At 41.9% G+C, this 24,450-nt stretch overlaps 1 protein-coding gene and 1 non-coding gene across 4 annotated transcripts in view; both read left to right on the top strand.

Moving 5' to 3' along the window:
- IL15RA (interleukin 15 receptor subunit alpha) overlaps window positions 1-15,859 on the top strand; it is a 34,137-nt gene extending 18,278 nt beyond the window's left edge. Inside the window, exons 2-8 of one of the 3 annotated variants that reach the window (XM_045186637.3) lie at window positions 2,956-3,150; window positions 4,666-4,758; window positions 6,676-6,870; window positions 7,134-7,193; window positions 7,510-7,542; window positions 13,114-13,192; window positions 15,065-15,859. In XM_045186637.3, the coding sequence (XP_045042572.2) occupies window positions 2,956-3,150; window positions 4,666-4,758; window positions 6,676-6,870; window positions 7,134-7,193; window positions 7,510-7,542; window positions 13,114-13,192; window positions 15,065-15,173 (764 nt within the window). In that variant the 3' untranslated portion in view covers window positions 15,174-15,859. The remainder of the gene's footprint in view (window positions 1-2,955; window positions 3,151-4,665; window positions 4,759-6,675; window positions 6,871-7,133; window positions 7,194-7,509; window positions 7,543-13,113; window positions 13,193-15,064) is intronic. The other 2 variants (XM_045186642.3, XM_045186640.3) reach the window with 2 other exon arrangements.
- Window positions 15,860-20,583: 4,724 nt separating this feature from the next.
- LOC112296454 (U6 spliceosomal RNA) lies at window positions 20,584-20,690 on the top strand. The gene has a single exon (XR_002973902.1). It is a non-coding gene; the product is annotated as a U6 spliceosomal RNA (small nuclear RNA).
- The last annotated feature ends 3,760 nt before the right edge of the window (window positions 20,691-24,450 follow it).

Here is a 24,450-nt window from a genome sequence, read left to right as displayed (position 1 = left end):
GAAATTAAAACCAGTTGAAAAATTGAACTTGAGGACTATCTGGCAAATAACAATGTTTTGGAAGGGATTCAGGCAAGTAAGGTACAGCCCACAGGCCAGATGGAACAGAGAAAGGACAGTAAGTGAAGTAAACTAGCAGCTAGATTTCTTCTCTCTAATAACTTTGTTCACTTTGTTCATAGAAGTGAGTAGGAGATTTTTTTTTCCAGAAATTAGTAAGGTAAAATGATTATCCTATGATCTTATTGAAAAGAAAATGAAAATGTTTGAGTCCACTATAGAAGCTACATAAGTGAAAAGAGAACATTGAGACTATCATGGAGTGACAAAGGATGACACAGATTATATATGTAACAAATAAGAACAAAAATTAATAATCCATTTTCTCTCTTGAGATTAGGAAAACCAAGTGAAGCCTGGAGTGACTGATTCACTGGGCTCTCATAGTTCTGGTGGGCTCAGGTATGAGGTATGCTGAAGCTTTGGTGGCAGGGCCTGAGGAGGAGGACTTCCTGAAGCAGGAAGAGAGGGTCTGACAGCTGACACACAGGGTTGCCTGTCTGAAGGCTGTCAGGCACTTGGCAGTAGATTGTCCTAAGATTCTGAATTCTAGATGGTTCCCTCTGATTCTGGATTTTGGAGAGGCCCTCCTGACCAGTAGGACATGGCATAAGGGGTCCAGGAGACTATGATCCTTGGAGTCAGGTGAATAAGTATCCTGGTGATTCTGGCAGTCATCTCTGACATCCAAACCTAGCCATCAGCTGAAGAGTATGGAAATCCAGGAACTGCTCTCTGGAGGAAAAGGTGGGCAAGGCCAGGGCAGAGGGTCAGGGTCCTCTTCCAGAAAGCTAGAGTTTCTAGGCAGAGGCAGGCCAATCCACAGGAATCATGTGAGAAGGAAGGAGAAAGCTGTTATTTAGTCAAAGCTGACCCAGATCTTTCCTGACCAAAAGAAAGCTCCAGCTGCTGGAAGGCAGTTACAGATTTATTGGAGTAAATCAAATAAGATTGGCTTATTTGAAGGATACCAAAAGAAATCAGCATCACCTGAACACCCAGGTACAGATCAGAGACATTTTCCAGGGTGGATGGAGATTTGCATTCCAGAATCCAGAATCCTCACCATGACGTTCAGAGTTGCAGAAGATGATCAAACTTTCCAGAATCTGTCCCCGTCCAGGCCTAGCACACAGTCTAATCCAGATAGATGGCCAAGCTCACCTCATCCATTTGGGAGTTAAGCTATTCACAGCCCTCTCCGGTAGCTAAATCATCGGACTTTCAGCTAGAATTGCCTGATCTTGGCACATTGCTAAACTCAGATATGAGAACGAATACTAGGTGCCATGCTAACTAGCCAGTAGACCAGATCTGGGCTTATTCCTAAGACTTACTGAGCATCTGTCTATACAGCGGTGTCCCAAAATGAAATGAACAGACACAGCTGAGCAAGGTCCAGGACACCGATTTTAGCCATTAAGTTTCAAACCAAGAAAATCTTGGATTCTAAATCTTGCTCAATTATGTCAATTTCTAATTGGGAGGAAGGAGGATTTTTTTTTTTATGTATAGGTATTTTAATTAATTTTTTTTCCAATTTTTAGATTATTTTATTGTTGTTCAATTACAGTTGTCTGCATTTTCTCCCCACCCCTCTACCCCACCCCAGGAGGAAGGAGGAATTTTTAACAGTTTTATAGCAGTTTACATTAAGTGCATGGTAAATAATACCAATTTTGCATAATTAAAAAGAAGTTAATTTTTCTTTTTTGCAAGTTTTGTTGTTACATAATGTAGAAAAACACCCGAAGTACTCCTACAACTCATTAAACTCATCAAATGTCTTTAACACTTATGTTGGATGCTTTTATGTGGGCAAGGAATTTTTCCAAGGATGCAAAAATATCAACAGGCCATGAATAACTAACAGCAACAAAAAGTCAGTAAGAAATATGGCATCCTCAGAATGGAAATGGCCAACATTTCAGTCTAAGGCAGATATCCTCAGACACTAACTTGTAAAACTCCTCATTTCCACAGAACAGAACTAGAGCCCCATTGCCAGGATTTTCAGCTGAAGGTTTGGAGTCAGAGTTTAATTCCAGCTACCACAAAAGTAGAGCCGTCTGGGGAAATTCATCTTGCCTCTTTTATTAAGCCAGACTTAAGTTAAGCCTGGAGTTGAGGAAGAGAGTTCATCCATTCATTCTCTGAACAACTATTTCTTGAGCACCTGCTCCTGCCAGGTACTGCATTAGGCTCAGGGAACACAATGTTGACAAAACAGACATGACCCCTATCCTCTCTGGCTTGCAGTGCAGATGGTGATACATACACTCATTACATCACCTCAATGTCTTAAAAGCAACCGTGAAACAACTACATGGGGAAAGAACATAGAACTATGTGACCTGACTGACTGTGGGGGCGAGGGAAGACTTTCCTGAGGAAGGATGGCAGATGGCCCACCAAGAGTGGGGTGAGAGGAGGATGGGGGGCCTGGTGAGAGGAGGATGGGGGGACCAAAGGCCCATGTGGCCAGTGAAGAGTAGCTAGTGAGGCAGGCAGGGCCAGTTCTGGAAGATTCTTGAAGACTTAAGGATTTTAATTTTTATTGTAAGAGCAGCAGAAAGTCAGGTAAGAGTGAAGCCATGAGATATGCATTTCTGAAGGTGATGCCAGCTGCCTGGAGTCTAGTGGTGTTTATTTAGGCAAGAGAGCTCAGAGGCTTGGCATGGATGAGGCAGAAGAGAAAGACAGAGATGGATAGCTTTTAGAGAAATTGAGGTTGGGGACGCATGGGAAGTGGAGGGTGAGGCAGAGGAGGTTTTCGTGGATAACTCCTCTCTCTCTAGCTATGCTGGATGGCTGGCACCCAAGGCAATGTTTCTGGAAGGCTTCTGAACAGGCTGAAATGTGTTCATCTCTCCCCTCATATCTGTACTTTTGCAGGTGCCACGTGCTCTACCCCCACATCTATTGAACATGCAAACATCCAGGTCAAGAGTTACAACGAGAACTCCAGGGAGCGGTATATTTGTAACTTTGGTTTCAAGCGTAAAGCTGGGACATCCAGCCTGACTAAGTGCCTGCGTAACGAGGATACAAACATTACCCAGTGGACAATTCCCAGTCTCAAGTGCATCAGTAAGTAGCCATCCCTGCCCTATCCCTCCCCTCCACCCTTGCCAAGGACACACAGACAGCAGTGCGGCAATATGGGTCACTAAATGAGTCCATCTGAGAGGCCAAGGGATTTGTGTTGAGGCCTGAGGCTAAATAAACCAATGGGCCTCTAAACACCTCCTGGAGGTGGAAATACATGCCCTTGGTGGGGGGAAGGGGGCTCACACAATTCTGGGTTCAGATCTTGGCTCTGCCACTTACTTAAGTCTATGAGACCTTGGGCAAGGGCCTTAACACCTCGAAACTCTAGGTTTCTCATCTAGAAAATGGACCTGATGTCAACATTGTGGCCTGTAGGAGAATTAAGTGAAACCTAGTAAATATTAATTATTATCACCATCAAAGCTTTAAGATTATGGTAGCTAGAATTTGGCTACGGACAAGGGTGTGTGCTCAAGCATGCTTGCTTCCCAGAGAGCTTTTCCACTTTATCCCTAGGAGAGAGTCTGCAGGGAAATGCTGCCATTTTTCTCCATTGATGTCTACCCCAGGAGATGGGGGAGACACATAGGGCACAGATTCCCTTAATTCAGTCACCCAAGTCTGGTGTCCAGTCAGTGCTCCAGAGCAAATGTGAGGGAAAGTTGCCAGAATCAATTTTTTTAAACCATCTACAACTAGATAACCATGGCAGAAGGAGCTGAATAATCTTGCTATGGAAGCCAAATTGTGCCATTTCCAGAAATATTACCCTTTACTCTAGAAAAATAAAGATTAACCCCCAGTCTTCCAAGAGAATTCTGATTTAATATTTATTGCTCACTTGGTATATGTCCAGCAGTGAGCTAGATACTTTCTCATATAACGTTTGTGAAAATTCCCAACCTTTCTGTGGGGGAAGCTGACCAGAGGAGGTTGTTCCACAGCAAACTCATTCTGAAGGACTCCTTGGAGAGCCAGACTTCCTCGCTGAATTTGTAGTATTTAGATCACCTGGCAGCCCCTTCCCCTCTCTTTGCATGACTGTCAGAGGCAGGGCAAGCAGGAAGCCTCCTCCTCCATGCAGAAGACTGACAGACCCTTTCCCTGGACTATCCTTTCAAGGATGCTTAAATATATCCCCTTGGAAGATGGAGACAGCACCTCCTTCTGGGAAAAAAGCAGGCATGGTGATGCCATTAATAAAAGACTCGGATCCCCTGAGCTCAGCTTCCTATGCTGTGATGCGGCCTGCTGGATATATCTGTTTAGGTCCAACCATGTTGCCCCTGGGGGGCCTGGGGACGAGGGAATTGATGCAGACATGCTGCTGTACCTGCTGCCTGCTGTGTTTGCAGCCCGTGTTTGCATTTGCAGGAGAACTGCAGGCTGGGAAACACTGATTGTAGTTTATTTCTCGTGCTTCTGATCTAGCCTAGAAAGCCAGAGGTATCTGTTTTAAATACATATACTTATTTTTTATTTAAATCCAGTTCTGAAGCCACCCCAGGCTCCACCTTCAAGAGCATAAATGCCATGTGGTTGTCCTCTCTCTAGGAGACCCCTCCCTGACTCGCCCAAGGCCACCCTCCACAGTAGCACCGGCAGGGGTGACCCCAGAGCCAAACAGCCCCTCCCCTTCTGGAAAAGGTAGGAATGTTGGGAATGTTTTAAGGACTTTCATTCTCTTTTAACACTCAGGTCCCCACACGGCCCTCAGATTCATGGACCCCTGCTGGAGTTCCACCACAAACTTATGTAATAGGAAACATTTTTTTTAAGTCAAGAACAAAAATTTAACTTTAGCTTAATTTTCCATTTTAAATCAAAGGTGCTTGATATCCAGGTTTTATATGTGCAGGATTAGTAAGATTTGATAATGCACTCTTAACTAGGTCAGATCCGACTTAACTGTAGACTGCTACCCTCATCGAAGCTGGGGAGGGTCTGGGATTTGCCTGCCTCACGTGTGAGCCTGCCACAGTTCCAGGGGCACTGGCAAAAGACAAAACACTGCTGGGTCAGAGACTTGTTGTGGCCACAACTTTCTAAAGTATGTGAATACGGAATCGCTGTGTGGTACACCTGAAATTAATACTGTATGTCAATTATAAATAATTTTCTTAAATCAACAACAGAAAACAGTGCATGAGTTCTGGTCCTACAAGGAGCTCTGTAAGGGTTAATAAAGAAAGAAATGGCTCTCAGAAATGTGAGAGACCCCTGAAGAATTGCCTCCCAACCATCCTGAACATCAGCAAATTGACTATGATGGCTCCAGTGCAGAAACATTGCACAAAGCTGCCAGTGTCCCAGATTTCCACTGAGTCTTAAGCAATCATCTATCCCGATTTCCTCAGCACTGCCCCAATATTAAGAAAATTCAAAATCTTGGGTGCCAAATATCATGGGACAATGTGCCCTGTATCCTATGATACCCTTACTTTACACTTAATTCTTGACTGTGTCCCATTATCCAATTTGTGGCTTTGCCTGGCCCTTGTCTCCTCCCCTCCAGGCACAGCCACCCTGTCATGCCCGACATGCCTTCCCGCGGGCACTGGTTCCTGAACTTGGCTGTCCACCGAGATCACCTTGGAACTCTGGAGAGCCATCTGGGAATCAGAATTCTAGAGGCTCTGCAGGTGATTCTTAGGTAGACAAGGCTGAGAACCACTGCTAAAGGGAGGGTAGAGGGCCAGAGAAAGGTCCCCTCCTGGTTAGTTGGCTACAAACAGAAGGAAGAGGTTGAAGTACTGGCTATATTTAAGTTCAGGGTAATTCTAAAGCTCCTTTGATCAGAGTCACATCTGATTAACCCAATTGATAAGAATAATTAAGTGGCCTTTCCCAGTCCTGCCTTCGTGTGCCAAACACTTGGTCAGATGAAACTGCACAGTTGAAATCTTGGATGTGAGGGTGTCATCTTTGATGCAGAGTGACATGGCCACGGGCACTTGGATAGGATGGCTCTGGGGAACTCGATCTGCAAAGTACCTGGCGTGCTTGCAGCCTGGGTAGTATGAGGAAGTGACAAAGGGCTACAGGGCATGATAACTTCTCACAGCATCTGTGGCTGGAAGCGCATGGGAAAGTGGCCCAAACAGTATGGTCAGCCAGCCAAAGATGCTGAGATTGAGGCAAAGCCAGACATTCTTCAAATACACTTTATAGTTGAGATGGCCTGATATTAGGCTTCCTCTTATTTAGAAGTTTTGTGAAAACACATGCCAAAGAATCTAAAACCCACATCTCACATGTCTTTGGCAAATACTGTATCACTTGTTTTCTTGAGATCAATCTCCCCTAGTAAACAAGCCTGGCTCTACTCTAATCTTTGAGATTTTTAACTTACATGCACCATGATATATCACTATAAAGTCTCTAGCATTCTCAAAAGTCTGTGGCCATGAAGGGACTTTCATAAAGAGCTGTGGAACATGTGCTGGGGGAGGGCTGGCCCAGGATGGGCTCCATTACAGCAGGTATCGAGTTCACTCAGTCCTGGAGCTGAGAAAGTGACTATTCTAAACATCGGTGTTCTCCATGTGTTGCGCCTTCCTACAGAGCCAGCTTTCACTTTCAAGTCAGACACCACAACAGCCACAAAGCCAACTACTACACAGGGTTCCAGGCTGATGACACCAAAACCTCCTTCTGCAGAAACCACAGGGGTCATTGGGAATGAGCCCTCCCAAGACCAACGTCAAACAACAGCAAAGGCCTTGGGACACACTCTCTCTGCCCCTCTGGAGAAGCCAGGTTAGCACTGGCTTTGCATGCTTTAGGAGAGGACAGCTCTCTGCCTGCATGACATTATACCATCCAAAGTCAGGACAACTTAGCAACCCTCTGCTACCTGCTTTCTGTCTGCTACAGCCTTCTTGCTCTGGTCTCTATTTTTTGTGCTCCGTCCTGGCTCAGTCTGGTGAAAAAAGAAAGTCCATCTCCCATGTGTGACAAGGCTCACCGTACTAACCTGGTTTGCCAAGAATCTGAATAATACCTGCCTCCTCGCAATATAGGAGGACAGAAGAAGCTTTCCACCATCTGGAGTCACGATCTATGGGATGGAGGAGCTTACGGTAATTTGTATCTTCTGTAAGGGCATATCCGATTCTATTTTTTTTTCATTAAAAAATTTTTTTATTGTTGTTCAATTACAGTTGTCCCCATTTCCCCCCCCCCATTACTTGTAAGGGCATATCTTATTCATAACTGTGGCCCAGTATTTAAAAGAAATAATTACCTTGCTTGTTCTTTGCTGAGTTTGGCTTTGCCAGCCATAAATTTCTCAAGGCTTTTAAGATGGGAACCAAATTGTCCAGAATTTCTCCTGCTTAATGAGAACAGTGCCTTTAGAACTACAGTCATAATTGAGCTGCAGTCTCTTCTCCGCAGGTACAGATGCATACAGTTCCACAGCCGTCACTGGTAAGTATTTACCTTTGTCATGGCAGTGTTGATGCTCGGAGGACTGCGGTCCCAGGAAGCTGAACAGTCCTGGTTTGTGTCTGTTGTCCCCGCATGATCACTGCTAGCATTTCCTTTCACTCTCAAAAGTGTCTCAGTTTAGAGACTAAGTTGCACAATGACCCTATTTACAGAATTCTTTATCTGACAGTGGTACCTTCCCACTGTCAGGCTCCTGATATGAAAACCAGAGAGTAGACACATCACCAAAGGGCCTATTCAGCAATTCGGTTCTGCGAAGCAGGGCCAGACTTCTGTCCAGAGTTATTAGAAACCACAAGTGAGTGCTGGCTTCATTGAGATGATGTTGTCCTGCCAACACATAGGTTGCACTACTCTCCCAGAGTGTTAGCACAACGCACGTACAGCCAGACTGTTCGGATTTCTCAGGCTAGAAGGCTTCTTTTTACAGAAGACGACAGAACAGTAAGGCTAGGAGATAGAGAACGTCTCGGGAAATGAAAGTAGGAAAATTAAAAAGCGTTAGCAAGAATGAAAGAAAAAGATGAAAGGAGGAGAGGAGAGCTCAGAGAAGAGAGGAGTGAAAAAGAGAAACAGAAGCAAAAAGAGAGAAATGCAAGTAGTAAGAAAGAACCTAATACTTTTGTCTGACAGGTTTTCAAATGAACCCAAAAAACTAATATCACATGGGCAAAAATGATTTTTTTACTGATTTCCAAGTTTTCCTGCTAGAGGAAGATTCACATTTTTGTAGTTACATTTTATCCGCATTAGTGTCATCTGGAAAAAACCAAGTGGCTTTGGTCATTTCAGCAGTTAGTTGATTAAAATGGCTTTTTAAAAAAAAACAATCATATATGCAAAGGCAAGACATTTTAGAAAGGCTCTTTGTAGAGTATTTTCATAGAGAAACTGTGGCATTTAATAACAAGGATGTGGAAACAAAATATGTTTATCATTTAAGAGGAGACCAATAAATAAAGAAGCCAAGCTAATTTTTGTTTTTATGTCACATACTATATTAATCTTTCTACAGTTTTAAAATTGTTATTCATTTTTTAAATTGGTAATATTTGCACATGGTTTAAATTTTTTTTACTATATATATCCTTTTTTTTTTTTTTTACAAAAGGATATATATAGTAAAAAGTAAGCCCTATGTCTAAAAAATCCCCTTGCCGGAAGGAAGAAACTCCTGTTTCCAGATTTCTACGCCTTTTTCAGACAAAGTCAGGATGTAACCACACATAGAGGATGAATGATGCTGGCCAGTTAGGTACTTTATCATCACTGTTCTGCGCCCTGTTTGTATTCACTTAGTGGTATATCTTGGAGATGCTTCTACATCAACACATAAAACCATGTTATTCTTGTTAACAGCTTCAGAATATTCCATAGCATGAATTTGCCACAATTTATTTAGCCAAACCCTATTTGGATGTGCGATTGCTTACATTCTTCGGCTATGTTACAAACAATGATTAATTGGAAAACCTTGTATTGTTCTGCATATGTGCAAGTATAGCTATAGGATGAAGTCCTACACATAAAATTTAGGGCCCATATTTTCTATGTAAATTTTCAAAGTATTTTATTGTGGGCTATAATCTAGAATATATATTTTTTCCAATTTGGGTCTTTCACTGGGTCAAAATATGAGAAAGTCACTCCTAAATTCTGAAATGTAATATAATAAACATTAACTAAACATGTACAATAGACAAAGATACCTATGTGCAAGGAACTGTTAAAACACAGAGATTTAAAAGAAAAAAATAGCTTTAAACCTTACATATTATATGAATAAGAATATCTTCTTTCAGGATGCTTAAAATATAAAGATAACATGTTAACAATTATAGGACAGAGCAAGTAATTTCAGCAAGGAGATGAAAACTAGATATATTTCATTTGTATTACTTGAGTTTCATCTGCTGAGAAGGTATATGCTAAAATGAAAAGCATGTTTATTTTCTGAAAATACTTAGTGATAATACATTCAAAGTATGTCATATACAATCGCAGGCACCTGAGACCTAAGAGTATGCCCAGGACAGGTACCAGTGACAGAGGTACTCGCTGGTGCCCTAGGCATCAGTGGCTGTTGCTATTGCTACATAATAAGCAATCAGCTGAGTTCATCTGTGTAAGGAAATATATACAATACTTTACTATAGTGGTCGTTCAGTCAATGTTTACTTAACGTTTTAATCAACCCATTGATACTACCAATATCATAACTTGTTTTTTAAATAAGGTTATAAAAGATATCACAACTTTTAAAGTTGCTATTTTTAGTTCTATAGAAAATGGTAAATAGTAGGTGTTGAATAAATATTGAATAAATGCACAAATGGGTAAGTGAATTTGAGGGCTTTAACCTTTAAATATAAATATTAAAGAAGTGTGACTCATCATTTCATTGTCTGAAATATCTACTGCCGCCCTTGGCAGCCCTTTTCATCTATATCTTTGTTCAATAATTCCAATATCTGGCCTCTGACTCTTGACTAAGGTATTCTTGAAGAGTCTCAGTTATAAAATAAAAGGTCAAAACTGTTACCCATGACGGTTCACACAGCCATATTCACTGAGTACACTGGGAGTAGGGGTTCACTGTTCTGAATGCGTTACAGCTCTAGTCCGGCACATCCGAAATAAGTGCGCTGCGCTCGGTCTGCTCGGCCTTTCACACGAGCTATGTCTCTGCCATTCATCTGTTCAGTCAATGTAAATTGAGATCCTATTTTGTGCCAGATATGGTCCTAAACTGCAATGAAATGCAGATTTCTCGTTAAAAAGCAAATAGCACTTACTTTGTTAAAACGTTTTTTCCTTTTTATTGAATTTATTGGGGTGACTGGTTAACAAAATTACAGGTGTCAGGTGCACAGTCCCACATGTCATCTGTATGCTGTGCTGTGTGTTCACCGCCCCAAGTCACGTGTAAATGGTACTTGAAATGTGCATACTTCAATTTATGGAATGTTAATGGTTTAATCAAGTCAATTAAATATTGATTATCTACTCTGACCCCAACATTTAGAATGTTCTCAGTATAGTAAGAGATAGAAAAGAAACTAGGAAAAGTGCCCAAGCATAATGAATTGACATTCTTAATTCAAAATTGCCCTCATCAAGTACAAACACACAAGGATCCTGGGCACAGCGACATCAGAAATAGGTACTATTCCCTGAATGACCTAGTTTGCAGGTACTGCTCAGGAATGGCAATTCCATGCATATTCCCAAGGACCTTTCATCATCCACGTGGAATAGTGCCCGCTGACTGTCTAGGCCGCCTCGCAGCCTCAGACCCAGCGTGCACTGGACTCACAGCAGCAGCGCCCACCTTTCTGGCCTGCAGCGCAATAATCCACTTTTTCTCCTACCTTTCCCAGACTCTAATCCTCCTCTCTCATCCTCCTCCATCTCACCGATCTCTTTCACTTCCTTTTTCTCTAACCCATGCACCCCCTGAGGAAACACAAAAGGGTGGAGAACTGTGGCAGCTGATATTTTAGTCCATTGTTTTAGTGACTCTTGTTTCAATTTCTCTACTAAATTTGTCTGATATAACTGAGGAAGAGGCCAAGTGTTTGAGTTTAATTCACTGAATTCAAATTGCTGTGTTTGGGTCACTGGCTTAGGAGACCTCACTTGAGTTTGAGTCTGAAGTTTTTATTCTCATTAAAAGGAAACAGGAAGCAGCATTGTGAAATACAACTATTGTTTACATCAACTTTCCTTTTCCACTAAATCTCTCTACAAACAGTAAATGCACGCCAAGCTGATGAGTCAATGTGACGAAAGAGCTTATCACAGGCCGCAATATCTGCTAATAAAAGACTTCTGACTTTTAGTCATATTGATGAGTAATGTTAAGTTTGAAAACTCAAAACATCTGTCCCCAATTTCCCACATTTTCTGTCCCTTCTTTTGGAACAAGTTTTCTAGGCTTACTTCTACTGCAAGTAGTTTTGAAGTCTTGTAAAGTTGTAAAGTTTTGCCCAAATTTTTGAGGTAAAAATAAGGGTGTGCATTATACATGGGTATTACTAATTTTGTATCTATATAAATGTTTTTAATTCTTTTATTTATGCCGATGCATTAAAAGTATAACTTTAAAAAGCAATAACGATATCTGTATGCAAAACAATACCCTGGAATACGATAACTGGTTGGGTTTCTAAATATAAATAAATAAATGAATGAATTAAAAAATTAAAATGAAAGATTTTTTTCCTGAAAGTGTGGGCCAAAAAATGTGGGTGTGCATCATACATGGCAAAATATGGTCCTTTCCCATGTCCTTAGAATTCTTAGAAGCAGAATTGGAGAGTCAAAGGGTATGGTCTTCTCTAAAGCTTTTGTTATGCTACCAACTACCCTTGAGAGAAACTGCATGCATTTCTGCCCCTACCCAGCAGAGAACCTGGGTATTGCCCCACATCCATGTATTTAGCTGTTTTTCAAGAGGGTTCTATTTTGAAGGCTGAGCCATAGGAAATTCCTCTTGCCTACGAAGTTATGTGTTGGTTGTATAGTCAAAAAGCTTAACAGTCCAAAAGCTTAATAGTCTAGGAGACAGAAGTGACTCATGGTCCCCAGTGAGACAGCTGACTCTCCAGATGTTCAGGGTTGTCATCTTGCACATGGGACAGCTAGGTGATCTTTGCAGGAAGACTTCATAACATTAAGGCAAATTGGCCAAATTTGCTTGGAGCTTATTATTGACACAAGTGTTTTAAAAATAGTTGTGCTCACGCTGCCCACAGGATAAGCCTTTTGTTTCCACATGAAGATCCCACTGTTCCTGTCTAATAAATCTAAATGCTGTCATCGCTGCTGGCCTTCCACCCTTAACTCCTCCCACCCCTCTGTGCTGTTCCTTACAACTCAGTCCACACGTTTTGTTCCTTTTCCTAAGCATTACCTTATTCTTCTCTCATCTGTAGGACCTCTCTTATAATACCTCTTCCTTGCCCTTATCACCCTTTCTCTGTCATAAAAAGTAGCAAATAAATAATGATAATGAAATTGGAAGACACATGGCACTGCTAGCTATCATTTCTACATCAGGATTCTGTGAAGCTGCAGAAAAGGGGGGAGTCATGTCAAAGGACAACTGACGAGGACCCGTGTCTGTTATTTTCCTGACTTTGGAATTGGCAGCAAGCATTTCTTCTCACAAAGAGCTGGCCTCCTCACCCTCATCCTCCTATACATCCACCCAAGCTTGTGATCCCCTCCGGACTTACTCCTGCCCCTGCCCATCACCATGCCACTCAGCTCAGGAAGCACGAGGATTAGGAGCAGGGGACGGGGGATAAGATGAATGGGGACAGTTTGAACTGGCAGTGTTAGTGGGAAAGAAGTGAACTTTTTGCCCAGATGTAGAATAGATTGGATTTCATGGACCTTAAGAAATGTTAATAATAGTAAGCTGGTTGGGGAGGTGTTTGGATCTCTCTTCAGGAATGTAAATTGTAAAGAATTTTTAGATTTTTGGAAATGAATCTGCTACCTGGACTTTTAGCATGATACCAGCTCAGTTCTCTTCTTTTACAGTGGCAGTCTCCACACCTGTCCTTGTGATTTGTGTAGTGTGTGTGGCATTTCTTCTAGTACGTTACCGCAAAAAATCAAGGTGAGTGGCACAGGAGAACCACACTAGACAAGATTCTTCCGTTCAAAAGAGCTTCATTATCATGACTCTAGCCCTTTCCTGGCTAGAGATGCAGGCTCTCACTCTCACCCCCTTCTGTGTTGGCCAAAAGGAGTGTCGGAGCTGAGCAGTCACTGAGCCAGTCCTAGAGAGCCCTTCACTTTCCAAAGCAGGCCACTTGTCAGAAATGGGGCCGCCAGAACCTAACTGATGACACGGGGCCAATTTTACTGAGAGCCAACTCAGAAGGAAAGGCTGTGCCAAATAATCAATTTGATATACATGCAATTTGTATCAATTCTTATCATATAGTCATGAATATATTCTTCTTGAACACACATTAAATATGGATTTAACTTTTTATAAATATACTCCTTCATGTCAGCCTTACTTTTATATTTGTAATAATTGAAATTCTACATGTCAGCATTTGTGACCAGATTGTTTCTGCCACTTGCTGAAATTTCAGATTTTACTAGTTTTCTAGTCTTCGGTCATTTTTATCATTCTTTCATTAAAACTTTAAATGACATATCAGCCTTAATTTTATACTTCTGTCAATCAGTAGCCAGTATTTCAGTGCTCCATGTTAACGTGGTTGCTCTGGACCCTCCCTCGGCACTGCACAATGAATGGGTATCAGATTTGTTGAAAATAAACTTTTAGTTACTAGTAAAAAAATATTCTTTTCTAAATATCATATCCATATAAAAACTATACCGCCCTTTGAGCCTACTTTTGAAAAAATGAACATTTCATGAAATGCGGCTGTAAAGCCAAAATGAAAACATCATATAAAAATTTACATAAATCTTCAGAATCTGGCAATACCATCTCAACCACACTAGACAAGATTCTTCCATTCAAAAGAGCTTCATTATCATGACTTTAGCCCTTTCCTGGCTAGAGATGCAGGCTCTCACTCTCACCCCCTTCTGTGGGGGTGAGAGTGAGAGCCTGAAGTGACATAAACCTCATAGTTTAGAAATTGACAAACTGAAGATGATATATTACTTGAACACGTCAAAAAAAACCCCAAAATGTTAAAATGTGGCAAAATATATGACTTTTAAAAGGATTTTCAAACTATCATTATAACAATTTCCATATAAAATGCTGTATTTGGAGTTACACTCTTCAGAAATTGTAATGACTATATTCATTGACTATATTTAAAAAAGAATACACACACAATATTTTAAAAGAATAATATATTAAAAATATATTCTTAAAAAGAATTTGAAAATGTGGTACATATGGCCAATAAATATACTCATTTAAGAGGAAATATCAATATTCACAGACTATGTTAGAGAAATATTCATAAATGTATCTTTAAGAATTGGTTAACCTCCAAGAAGCTCAAAGTGTTTATTTTTAAATGTCCTAAAAAGTGCTTATCCACAGGAGGGGGATTCAATAATCCAGGAAAGAAATTGCTGACTCAGATACTCATGGCCTAAAAAACATGACGGAAATATGGAATTAAAGTGTTATGCCTCCCCTTCTCTTGGTTACTCAGGAACTGATCAATGTAGTTGTTTGTTTATTTATTTAACACTAAGTGCCAAAACATCACATCATTTTTATCAGGATTATCACATCGGTCTTAGCCGGGTTCCTAGTCTCTCTCTCCTTCTCTTGTTCTTACCATCTGAACTCCCACTGTTTAGCAGAGAGTTGGCAAAGTGGGGGAAGCTGCTGCACCAGCACCGGGGACTCTGGTGGATGAGGGGATTAAAATAGTATCTGTGAATGGAGTTTTCTCCATTTGAGTGTTCAACAGGGAGTATCTGTTTACTTCATTTGAGGGCAAGTCCTCTTTTTAAAACCTGTCAATTATCTGCTTTACAGGCAAAATTCCTGGACACCTAGTGTTCAAATGGAAAATATGGAAAATTTGCCAATGACTGGGGTAACCGGCGGCAGAGAGGAGGATGCAGAAAACCACCACGCAGCCTAGGAAACCCCAGGGGGCCAGCGGGGCCAGCAAGGGCTTGAGCGAAGGCACCAATTCTGCTCTGGCCAGAGGGGACCTAGAAAAGACTCAAGAGGTTGAGCACCAGGGAAAAGCTGCCAGGATGCTAAAACGACTGGGCATCATTTTATCAACTGTGCCTACTACCCTAGACACTGCCTGGATGAATAGGTTCTCCAGGTTCAGCACAAAAACCGCACGCCAGGCCCTGCCTCAGATATAGGGCCGAGTTACCAAAGTCCCAGCTGTTGAAGGCCTCAGGTCTTCCGATCAGGGCTTTTATTTCATTATGACATTTACTCAGGATAGCTAATCAGCTTGACTATCTCTTCTGTCCCTCCTCTTGGCTTGCAGTTTACAAAGAAAAGACATATCCCTGAGGCTCTAAGTGAACTTAGGCTCCTCCTGGCTTGGGGAAAATCTATAAGGATGGCATCAGGTTTTCAGCTCCTAAAACTCTCTCCAGTGAGGTGCTCTGCATGTACTGAAAGGGAGGAAAGAGATATTGTGCCCAGTGAATCCTCCTGATTTAAGGATTCAGAAAGAAAATTGATCTCAGTGACGTTTTCCGTACATACACATTTATATTTATATTCCCTTATCTATTATATCTACATATTATATGACCTCTATTTTGAAATTGTACCTTGTATAAGCAAAATAAAATGTCTATTTTCTTTTTTTAATTTTATTGTTGTTCAATTTCAGTTGTCTGCATTTTCTCCCTGCCCCTCCCTCCCTTGCTTCCACCCTCCCCCTTGATTTGCTTCCTTGGAGAAGTGTCTGTTCAAGTCCTTTGCCCATTTTTTTAACTGGGTTGTTTGTCTTCCTGGAGGGGAGTTGTGTGAGTTCTTTATATATTTTGGAGATCAGACCCTCGTCTGAGGTATCATTGGCAAATATGTTTTCCCATACAGTTGGTTCTCTTTTCATTTTCATGCTGTTTTCTTTAGCCATGCAGGTGCCATATGTTTATTCTTTCCTTTATGTCCCTTGCTTGAGGGGACATGTCTGTGAAGATGTTGCTGAGTGGAATGTCTGAGATTTTCCTGCCAATGTTTTCCTCTAGGACTTTTATGGTGTTATGACTTATATTTAAGTCTTTTACCCACCTTGAATTTATTTTTGTGTATGGTGTAAGTTGGTGATTGAGTTTCTTTTTTTTTCATAATCTGGACAGCTACATGCAAAAAATGTCTATTTTCAGTTAAAAATGCAGTAAAAGAATCACTGAAAGAAATATACACATACACATAAAACAAAACAAAACAAAACAGAAAAAAAAACAAGAGGAGAAAGAACAGGAATGTTGACTCCCAAATGATTGAGCTCAGCTTCTATAAAAGGAGAAAAACTTCTTGCCTAAAGCTGGATCAGATCACAGTTTTAGAGAATTTCTTATGAGGTTTCCATGTGAGAAGCCACGAGTGGCAGGTCAGGGCAGATATGCCCGGTACAAACGTGCTCTTGCACTGAATTGTTCTTCTCTTTCTTTACTGTTTATAAAATTTTTAAAATAAAATCATGGGCCTATTCCCACCTCCTCATTTTTTAAATGAGGGAATTGAGGCCCAGAGAAGCTGACCTGCCCAAGGCTCATGGCTCAATTAATACTAGAGTTTGAAGGGAATTTAGGATGGGGAGGGGAGGGGCAGGGTGGGGAATAGTAGTCCTGTCTATAAACCAGGATCAACTGCCCAATCACACAGCCAGGGGTAGCCAGGCAGCTGTCACAAGCGTTTGCGAGGTGGGGCATAGCAATCAATTCATGTTCTGCTAGTAGCTCTCAAAGTGTCCTTTCTCCTCCTTCATGTCACCAGTTTAGATGGTTTCATCAAAAGCAAAGGAAAGGGTAGGAATTTAAATGGCTGGTGCTGGGAACTTTGGAGCCATACCGTTTTCACTATCTGCAAGTACCTTTTTCAGTGAGTAGAAAACTCACTACCAACACGTGAGCTGAGCCGTTTTATTCACTATTGGCTTTAATCACTTCATTATCCTGAAGCTGCCTGATTTAAACTCTTGAGCTGCTTGCCCCTAAGTTTCTAGGGCTGGATCCAGTTTGTTCTTTATAAGAAGTTTATGAGTTTGACCCTTGTTATTTGTAAAACCAATATGACAGAAAACACAACTTACATAAAAAATTGGACAGATATTCAGTGGAATCAAATTTTGAAATGTTTCTATTGAGTGTATCGAGTGAACACAGGGCTAGTTCAGAGATTTGTGGTTTGAATTCACCACTGTTTTTGGAAAAGTGAGTGATATGATGATTTCTGGGGGCCCATTTTGGAGCTTTGAAATCTCAGATCCATCACAGAAGCAGCCCATGGGCCGTCAGTCACTAATCAAGTTCAAGCTGGGTAAAGTACATGACAAAAATTATATCTAGAAAATTAGAACTAGACATGGAAGCAAGCAGGATGGGGTGGAGTTGAGGTCTGAAAGGACCAGGGAGGGTGGGGTGGGGTGGATAAATAAGTAAATAAACAAATCAGGATTTTTTTCTCCCAAAGACTTAAAGGAGAAAATGAATTCTTTTACCAGCTGGTGTAGTTCTTCTAGGAAAATGTTTAAATAACTTCATAATGCCAAAACATAGTATGGCCCCAGAATTTATCCATCAAGCAGTAATAAACATCTCAAAAGTAAGACTGTATCTTCATCTTTGAATTCTGAGAGACTGATGCAGTGCCCTGAAGGTAATTAAGAAATGCAGTAAATTAAAAACTTCCTGAACAAAGTATGGAAAATTTTTCCGGGACGGGGAACCTGTTGTTGGGCAAAGCTACAAAGGAGGTGATATTTGGGGGCACTCAGCCACTTTTCTTTGTGTATCACATCTCCCCATGATTCTCTGACAGTTCCAAGCACTGCCTCAAGTTCTACATCTCTGTCCCCATTTTTGCACACAATGGGGTTTGTAAAATTGACCAGAGGGTTTGGCCTGGGAAGGCACAATGTGACCTGGAAGTGAGGGACTGTACATGGAGCCATAAAAAGCTATGCTGGCAGGGAAGATAAATAGCATGTAGGGAACTGAGGCACGCTTTTTCTGTTGCATCAGTGCCCCCTTCCTAGCCCATTCTTTTTACCCCCTCCCAGTAAGCTGGCTGCCAGAGATCTCCAAGATCACCATTTCCCATGCCACCTGAAAGCCTCAGGTTCAGCCTATCTGGGAAGAGTCCTGCTAACTGACCTGCTGTGATGCTACTTGCTCTAGTTATTTGTTGCTGCATAGCAAAACACGACTCTTTCTTACCTCCATGCTGACTGGGCTGTGCCAGGCAATTCTGCTTTATGTGCCAGTAACTAAATTCACTCATTTGGCTGCATTCAGTTAAAGGCTGGACTGAGCTCAAAGGTCTGAGAAGGCTTCACTTGCCTGTCTGGTGCATCGCCACTCCTCTACGTGCCTCTCCACACGCTAGCTTGGACTTCCTCACAGTGTGGTGGCCTTGGGACAGTCAGATTGCTAACAGAGTAACTGAAAGAAAAAACAGCCAGGCCCCTTACAGGCTAGAGAAGGAACTGCCACGTATCGCTTCTGCTCATTTTATTGGCCTGGATATTTGAGGAGTACCTCACACACATAATGGGACTTAAGTTGAACTGTGGGTGTGACTTTACAAACAAAAGCAGACAGGGAGGGTTCTACACAAGGGGACTGACACAGGCAAAGACAGGCGGGAATGTAAGTGACAGGTTCAGAAAAGAAAGAGCAAGGCAGTTGTAATGACAAACTATTTGTAGGACAACATTGCAGATAAGGCAGGAGTCTAATTGTGAAGAATCATGCTTCTGTTATAACCCCCTGGGATTATAGATGACTTTAGCTAGAGTTCCAGGAGAATTGCTCAGTAACTACATGTCAAACGAATTTTTTTAAGGAGCCTTAAGAATGAAGGTATTGCAGGGACTGTATACAATCAGCAGAACTGTAGGGTCTCCCCAGGTCCCTGGCTCTACCCTATGGCCCCCTCCTGGTAGGTTTGTCACCGTGAAGTTGGATGGTTATCTAAATTCCAGGGCTGTTTCGTCACTTCTCTCTGGGCAGAGAGCCAAAGCACTGATTATAAAACCAGCATGTAATCTTTGAAGTCCCCTTTGAGATCAGTGCAATCCACAGGGCTCCTGAGTTGTTCCAGGACCCAGTGGCCCAGGGTCGCTTCAGTTGCACGTGGCTGATGGTGTCTTCAGCATGTTCCATGAAGATGGCACTTGAATTTTAACCCACGCTCTACTCTATGTGCCAGGGCACAGCTGTCTGGGCCCAGTCACTGTAGAGCCTGTTCCATCACCTGCTCCTCCAGGTTTGCTGTGATGACTAAATGAAACAATATACACAAATTCCTAAGTGTGTCTACCATGTAGGAGGTACTTGATAAAAGCTAACTTCATTTCCTAATGAGATCTATTTGTATACTGGACAATCTGGTATGGGTGGCTGCCTACTCCTCTTCTTCCTTCTCTAGTGAGTCCCAACATTTTGCATACTTACCCTCTTCCACACAGTTACATGCATCAAATGTAGCTGACCTCACCTCAAGCTTCAAGAAAGGAAATGCTGATTATTTTAAACCATACTCTTTGCTAGTAATTGGCTTAGGAATGGGCAAGGGACCTGCTTCTGACCACTGAGATGTGAGATCAGCTAGGGAGGCTTCTGGGAAAAGTTTCCTTGCTCCTAAGAGACACAAAAGACAGGCTTTCTTCCCTCTGACACTGCTGTACCTGGAACTGCCAGAACTGCTGCAAACAGCTTGTTGCAGAGAAGTCAGCCTGGGGCACAGAGAGGCAAAACAACACTGGATTGTTGCTGGATTCCTAACAACAGTGCTGAGCAGCTGACGTCACCTCTTCAATGCCTGTCAACAGTTTTTGTTTGGAGTTACTCATAGCCGCAAATGTCCTGATACTGAATTTAGTAAATGTAAGTGGAGGTATTATAACAGACCCTAAAATGAGGAACTGCTGAGCAGAGGAGGCGGGCCAGAGGCTAGTAAGGTGCCTACTACTTTAGGTTAGGAAGCCAGTGTCCCTTTGTTATGTAGTTCTGAAACAACTGATTAAAATGTTACCTGTTTTACCCTGGGTACAGATTAGGGAAATCTAATATTAGTAAAACGATTACTTAAAAAAATCCAGAACCACTGAATTGGACATTTAAAAAGGGGGTTTGGGTGAGTCCCAGGATGTTCACGTTGTGTTGGCTATTTCCCAGGGCCTTCAGTAAAGTCCTTTAAGAGATGAGCCTGGGGCCCTGACAGGTAGTTCAGTTGGTTAGAGCATCATCTCCTGATACACCAAGGTTGTTGGTTCAACCTCCAGGTCAGGGCACATACGGAAGCAACCAACAAATGCATAAATAAATGGAACAATAAATCAAGGCCTTGTGCTCACTTCAGCAGCACATATACTAAAATTGGAATGATACAGAGAAGATTAGCATGGCCCCTGTGTAAGGATGACATGCAAATTTGTGAAGTGTTCCATATTTTTAAGGGAACCAACTGTATGGGAAAATATATTTGCCAATGATACCTCGGACAAGGGTTTGATCTCCAAAATATGTAAAGAACTCACATGACTCCACTCCAGGAAGACAAAAAAAACAATTAAAAAATGGGCAAAAGACTTGAACAGACACTTGTCCAAGGAGAACATACAGAGGGCCCAGAGACTTATGAAAAGATGCTCGACATCACTAGCCATCAGAGAGATGCAAATTAAAACCACAATGAGATACCACTTCCCACTGGTCAGAAAGGCCATTATAAACAAATCAACAAACAGTAAGTGCTGGTGAGGTTGTTGAGAAAGGGGAACCCTAGTATGTTGTTGGTGGGAATGAAGACTGGTACAGCCACTGTGGAAAACAGTATGGAATTTCCTCAAAAAACTAAAAATGGAACTGCCTTTTGACCCAGCAATTCCACTGCTGGGATTATACCCTAAGAATCCTGAAACACTAATTCAAAAGAACCTATGCACCCCAATGTTCATAGCAGCACAATTTACAATAGCCAAGTGCTAAATGCAACCTATGTGTCCATCAGTAAATGAATGGATCAAAAAACTGTGGCACATTAACACAAAGGAATACCATGCAGCAGAAAGAAAGAAGGAGCTCCTACCCTTCATAAGAACATGGATGGAACTGGAGAGCATTATGCTAAGCCAGGTGGAGAAAGACAAATACCATGTGATCTAACCTATAAGTGGAACCTAATTAACAAAACAAACAAGCAAGCAAAATATAATCAGAGACATTGAAATTAAGGACAAAATGACAGTAAGCAGAGGGGAAGGGAGAGGGAAGTAACGGGGGAAAGAAGGGGAAGGGTCATCAAGGTACATGTATAAAGGACCCATGGACAAAGCCAAAGGGGGGTAGGATTGACAGTGGGAGGTGGGGGTGGGTGGGGCAGGGGAAAGTGATGGTGGAAAATGGAGATAACTGTACTGGAACATTCATAAAAAAATGATAAAAAAGAAAAAAAATCGTGGACTTCCAGCCAAGATGGAGGCATAGATAGATACACTTTACCTCCTCACACAACCAGAAGAAGGACAACAAATTTAACAACAAAGAACAACCAGAACTGCCAGAAAATCAAACTGTATGGAAGTCTGACAACCAAGAAGTTAAAGAAGAAACATTCACCCAGAATGGTAGGAGGGGCGGGGATGGGGCAGCTGGGGTAGAGAAGACTCGAGGCAAGGTGGCAGATGGAGGACTGGGTGAGGCAGTGGCTGGCAGAGCAGGAGGTCCTACATTGGTGTGTGGATAAACTAGGAGGAACAACTGGGGAGTGAGACAGACCACACAACCCAGGGTTCCAGTATAGGGAAATAAAGCCCCAAACCCTCTGACTGAAAAAACCTATGGGGGTTGAGGCAGCAGGAGAAACTCCCAGACCCAGAGGAGAGTTGACCCACAGCGTCCTAGAAAGTACACAAAACCGCTCACCCGGGAATCAGCACCAGAAGGGCCCAATTTGCTCGTGGGTAGCAGAGGAAGTGACTGAAAGCCGGCCAGGAGCCGAGGAAGCAGCACTGTTCCCTCTCGCACCCCTCCCCCACACACAGTGCCACAACCCAGCAATGTGAGTTGACCTACCTTGGCAAATACCTAAGGCTCCGCCCCTTACTACATAACAGGCACACTGAGACAAAGAAACATGGCCTGAATGAAAGAACACATCAAAGCTCCAGAAAAAATAAAACTAAGAGATGAAGAGATAGCCAACCTATCAGATGCAGAGTTCAAAACACTGGTCATCAGGAAGCTCACAGAAATGGCTGAGTATGGTCGCAACAAAAAAGAAAAAGTGAAGGCTATGAAAAGTGAAATAAAGGGAACCAAGAGTGAAGAGAAGGAAACTGGGACTCAAATCAACGGTTTGACCAGAAGGAAGAAATAAACATTCAACTGGAACAGAATGAAGAAACAAGAATTCAAAAAAATGAGGAGAGCTTAGGAACCTCCGGGATAACTTTAAATGTTCCAACATCCAAATCACAGGGGTGCCACAAGGAGAAGAGGAAGAACAAGAAATTGAAAACTTATTTGACAACGTAATGAAGGAAAACTTCCCCAATCTGGTGAAGAAAATAGACTTCCAGGAAGTCTAGGAAGCCAGGAGAGTCCCAAGGAAGTTGGACCCAAAGAAGCACACACCAAAGTACATCATAATTACATTACCCAAGATTAAAGATAAGGAGAGAATCTTACAAGCAGCAAGAGAAAAGGAGAGTTACCTACAAAGGAGTTCCCATAAGACTATAAGCTGATTGCTCAAGAGACCTTATAGGCAAGAAGGGGCTGGAAAGAAGTATTCCAAGTCATGAAAGGCAAGGACCTACATCCAAGATTACTCTATCCAGCAAAGCTATCATTTAGACTGGAAGGACAGATAAAGTGCTTTCCAGATAAGGTCAAGTTAAGGGAGTTCATCATCACCAAGCCCTTATTATATGAAATGTTAAAGGGACTTATCTAAGAAAAAGAAGATCAAAACTATGAACAGTAAAATGACAACAAACTCATAACTCTCAACAACTGAACCTAAAAAAAATAAAAAACAAACAAAGCAAACAACTATAACAGGAAGATATTCACAGAAATGGAGATCACATGGATGGGTATCAGTGAGGGTGGGGAAAGAGGGGGAAAAGGTACAAAGCATAAATGGTAGGTACAAAATAGACAGGGGGGATGCTTGTGGGAGGGGTGTTGCAGGGTGGAGGGGAATAAAGGGGGGGAATGGGATAACTGTAATAGCATAATCAATAAAATATACTTAAAAAAAGATGTTTGGCAACCCTTGTTTAGTGCTCTGATTTAAGAGTGAGGCACTAAAACCATATTTGAAACTGAGCACTTGGGTGGAGTTTTAAGATTGTAGGTTCCTTCCTTGGGTAATACGGTTGGCCACTTTCCTTAGGAACGTTTAATGTCACTGTTACTGATGCCAAAGCTGGTCATATTCCCTAGAGAAGGAAATGTTAGTCTCCCACCTAGTCTGTATGCATGTGTATATACATGTATATATGTGCATACATGTTTTTTTGTGTGTAAAATCCATGTTAACATTAACCACCAAGGGGATATTACAAGATGGGTCCTCCGGGAGGTAATTAGGTCATGAGGATGTAGTACTATGAATGTGATTAGTGCCCTTATAAAAGAGGCCCCACAGAGCTTCCTTACCCCTTCTGCCACGAGAGGACACAGCTAGAAGTTGGCTGTCTGTGGAGTAGGAAGCAAGCTGATACCAGACACCAAATCTACTGGCACCTTGAACTTGGGACTTCCTGCCTCCAGAACTGTGAGAAATACATGTCTGTTGTTTATAAGTTGCCAAGTCTGTGGTATTCTGTTACAGCAGCCTAAGTTAATATAGCCCCCGTCCTTGGCTGTCTCTAGTGTCTTACACAAGATCTTCCTCTATTTTATCCTTTTCAGAGATTAAACCTCTAGTCTTCTACCAGTGTTGAGGATGAGAAGTTGCTCAGATACACAGAATAGGGGGGAAAAATCAGAGGATTTAAATAAACTTTCTTCCAATGTTCTTGGTTTTTTGCTCCACCTTTACAACCTGCTTCCAGAAGAACCTAGTGCCATCAATTTCTACAACTTTTCAGAGTTCTTGGGCTGAAGATTCAGTTTTATCAGATGAGCTAATTCAGTTATCACTCATTTATCTGCTTTCCAACTTCCAAAAATTTTGAGACTGTCATCTTTTCTGCTTTCTTT

Source organism: Desmodus rotundus, chromosome 4, assembly GCF_022682495.2.
Source record: "Desmodus rotundus isolate HL8 chromosome 4, HLdesRot8A.1, whole genome shotgun sequence".
In the NCBI taxonomy this organism is placed as follows: Eukaryota; Metazoa; Chordata; class Mammalia; order Chiroptera; family Phyllostomidae; genus Desmodus; species Desmodus rotundus.
This window is presented reverse-complemented; position numbering and strand designations above follow the sequence as displayed.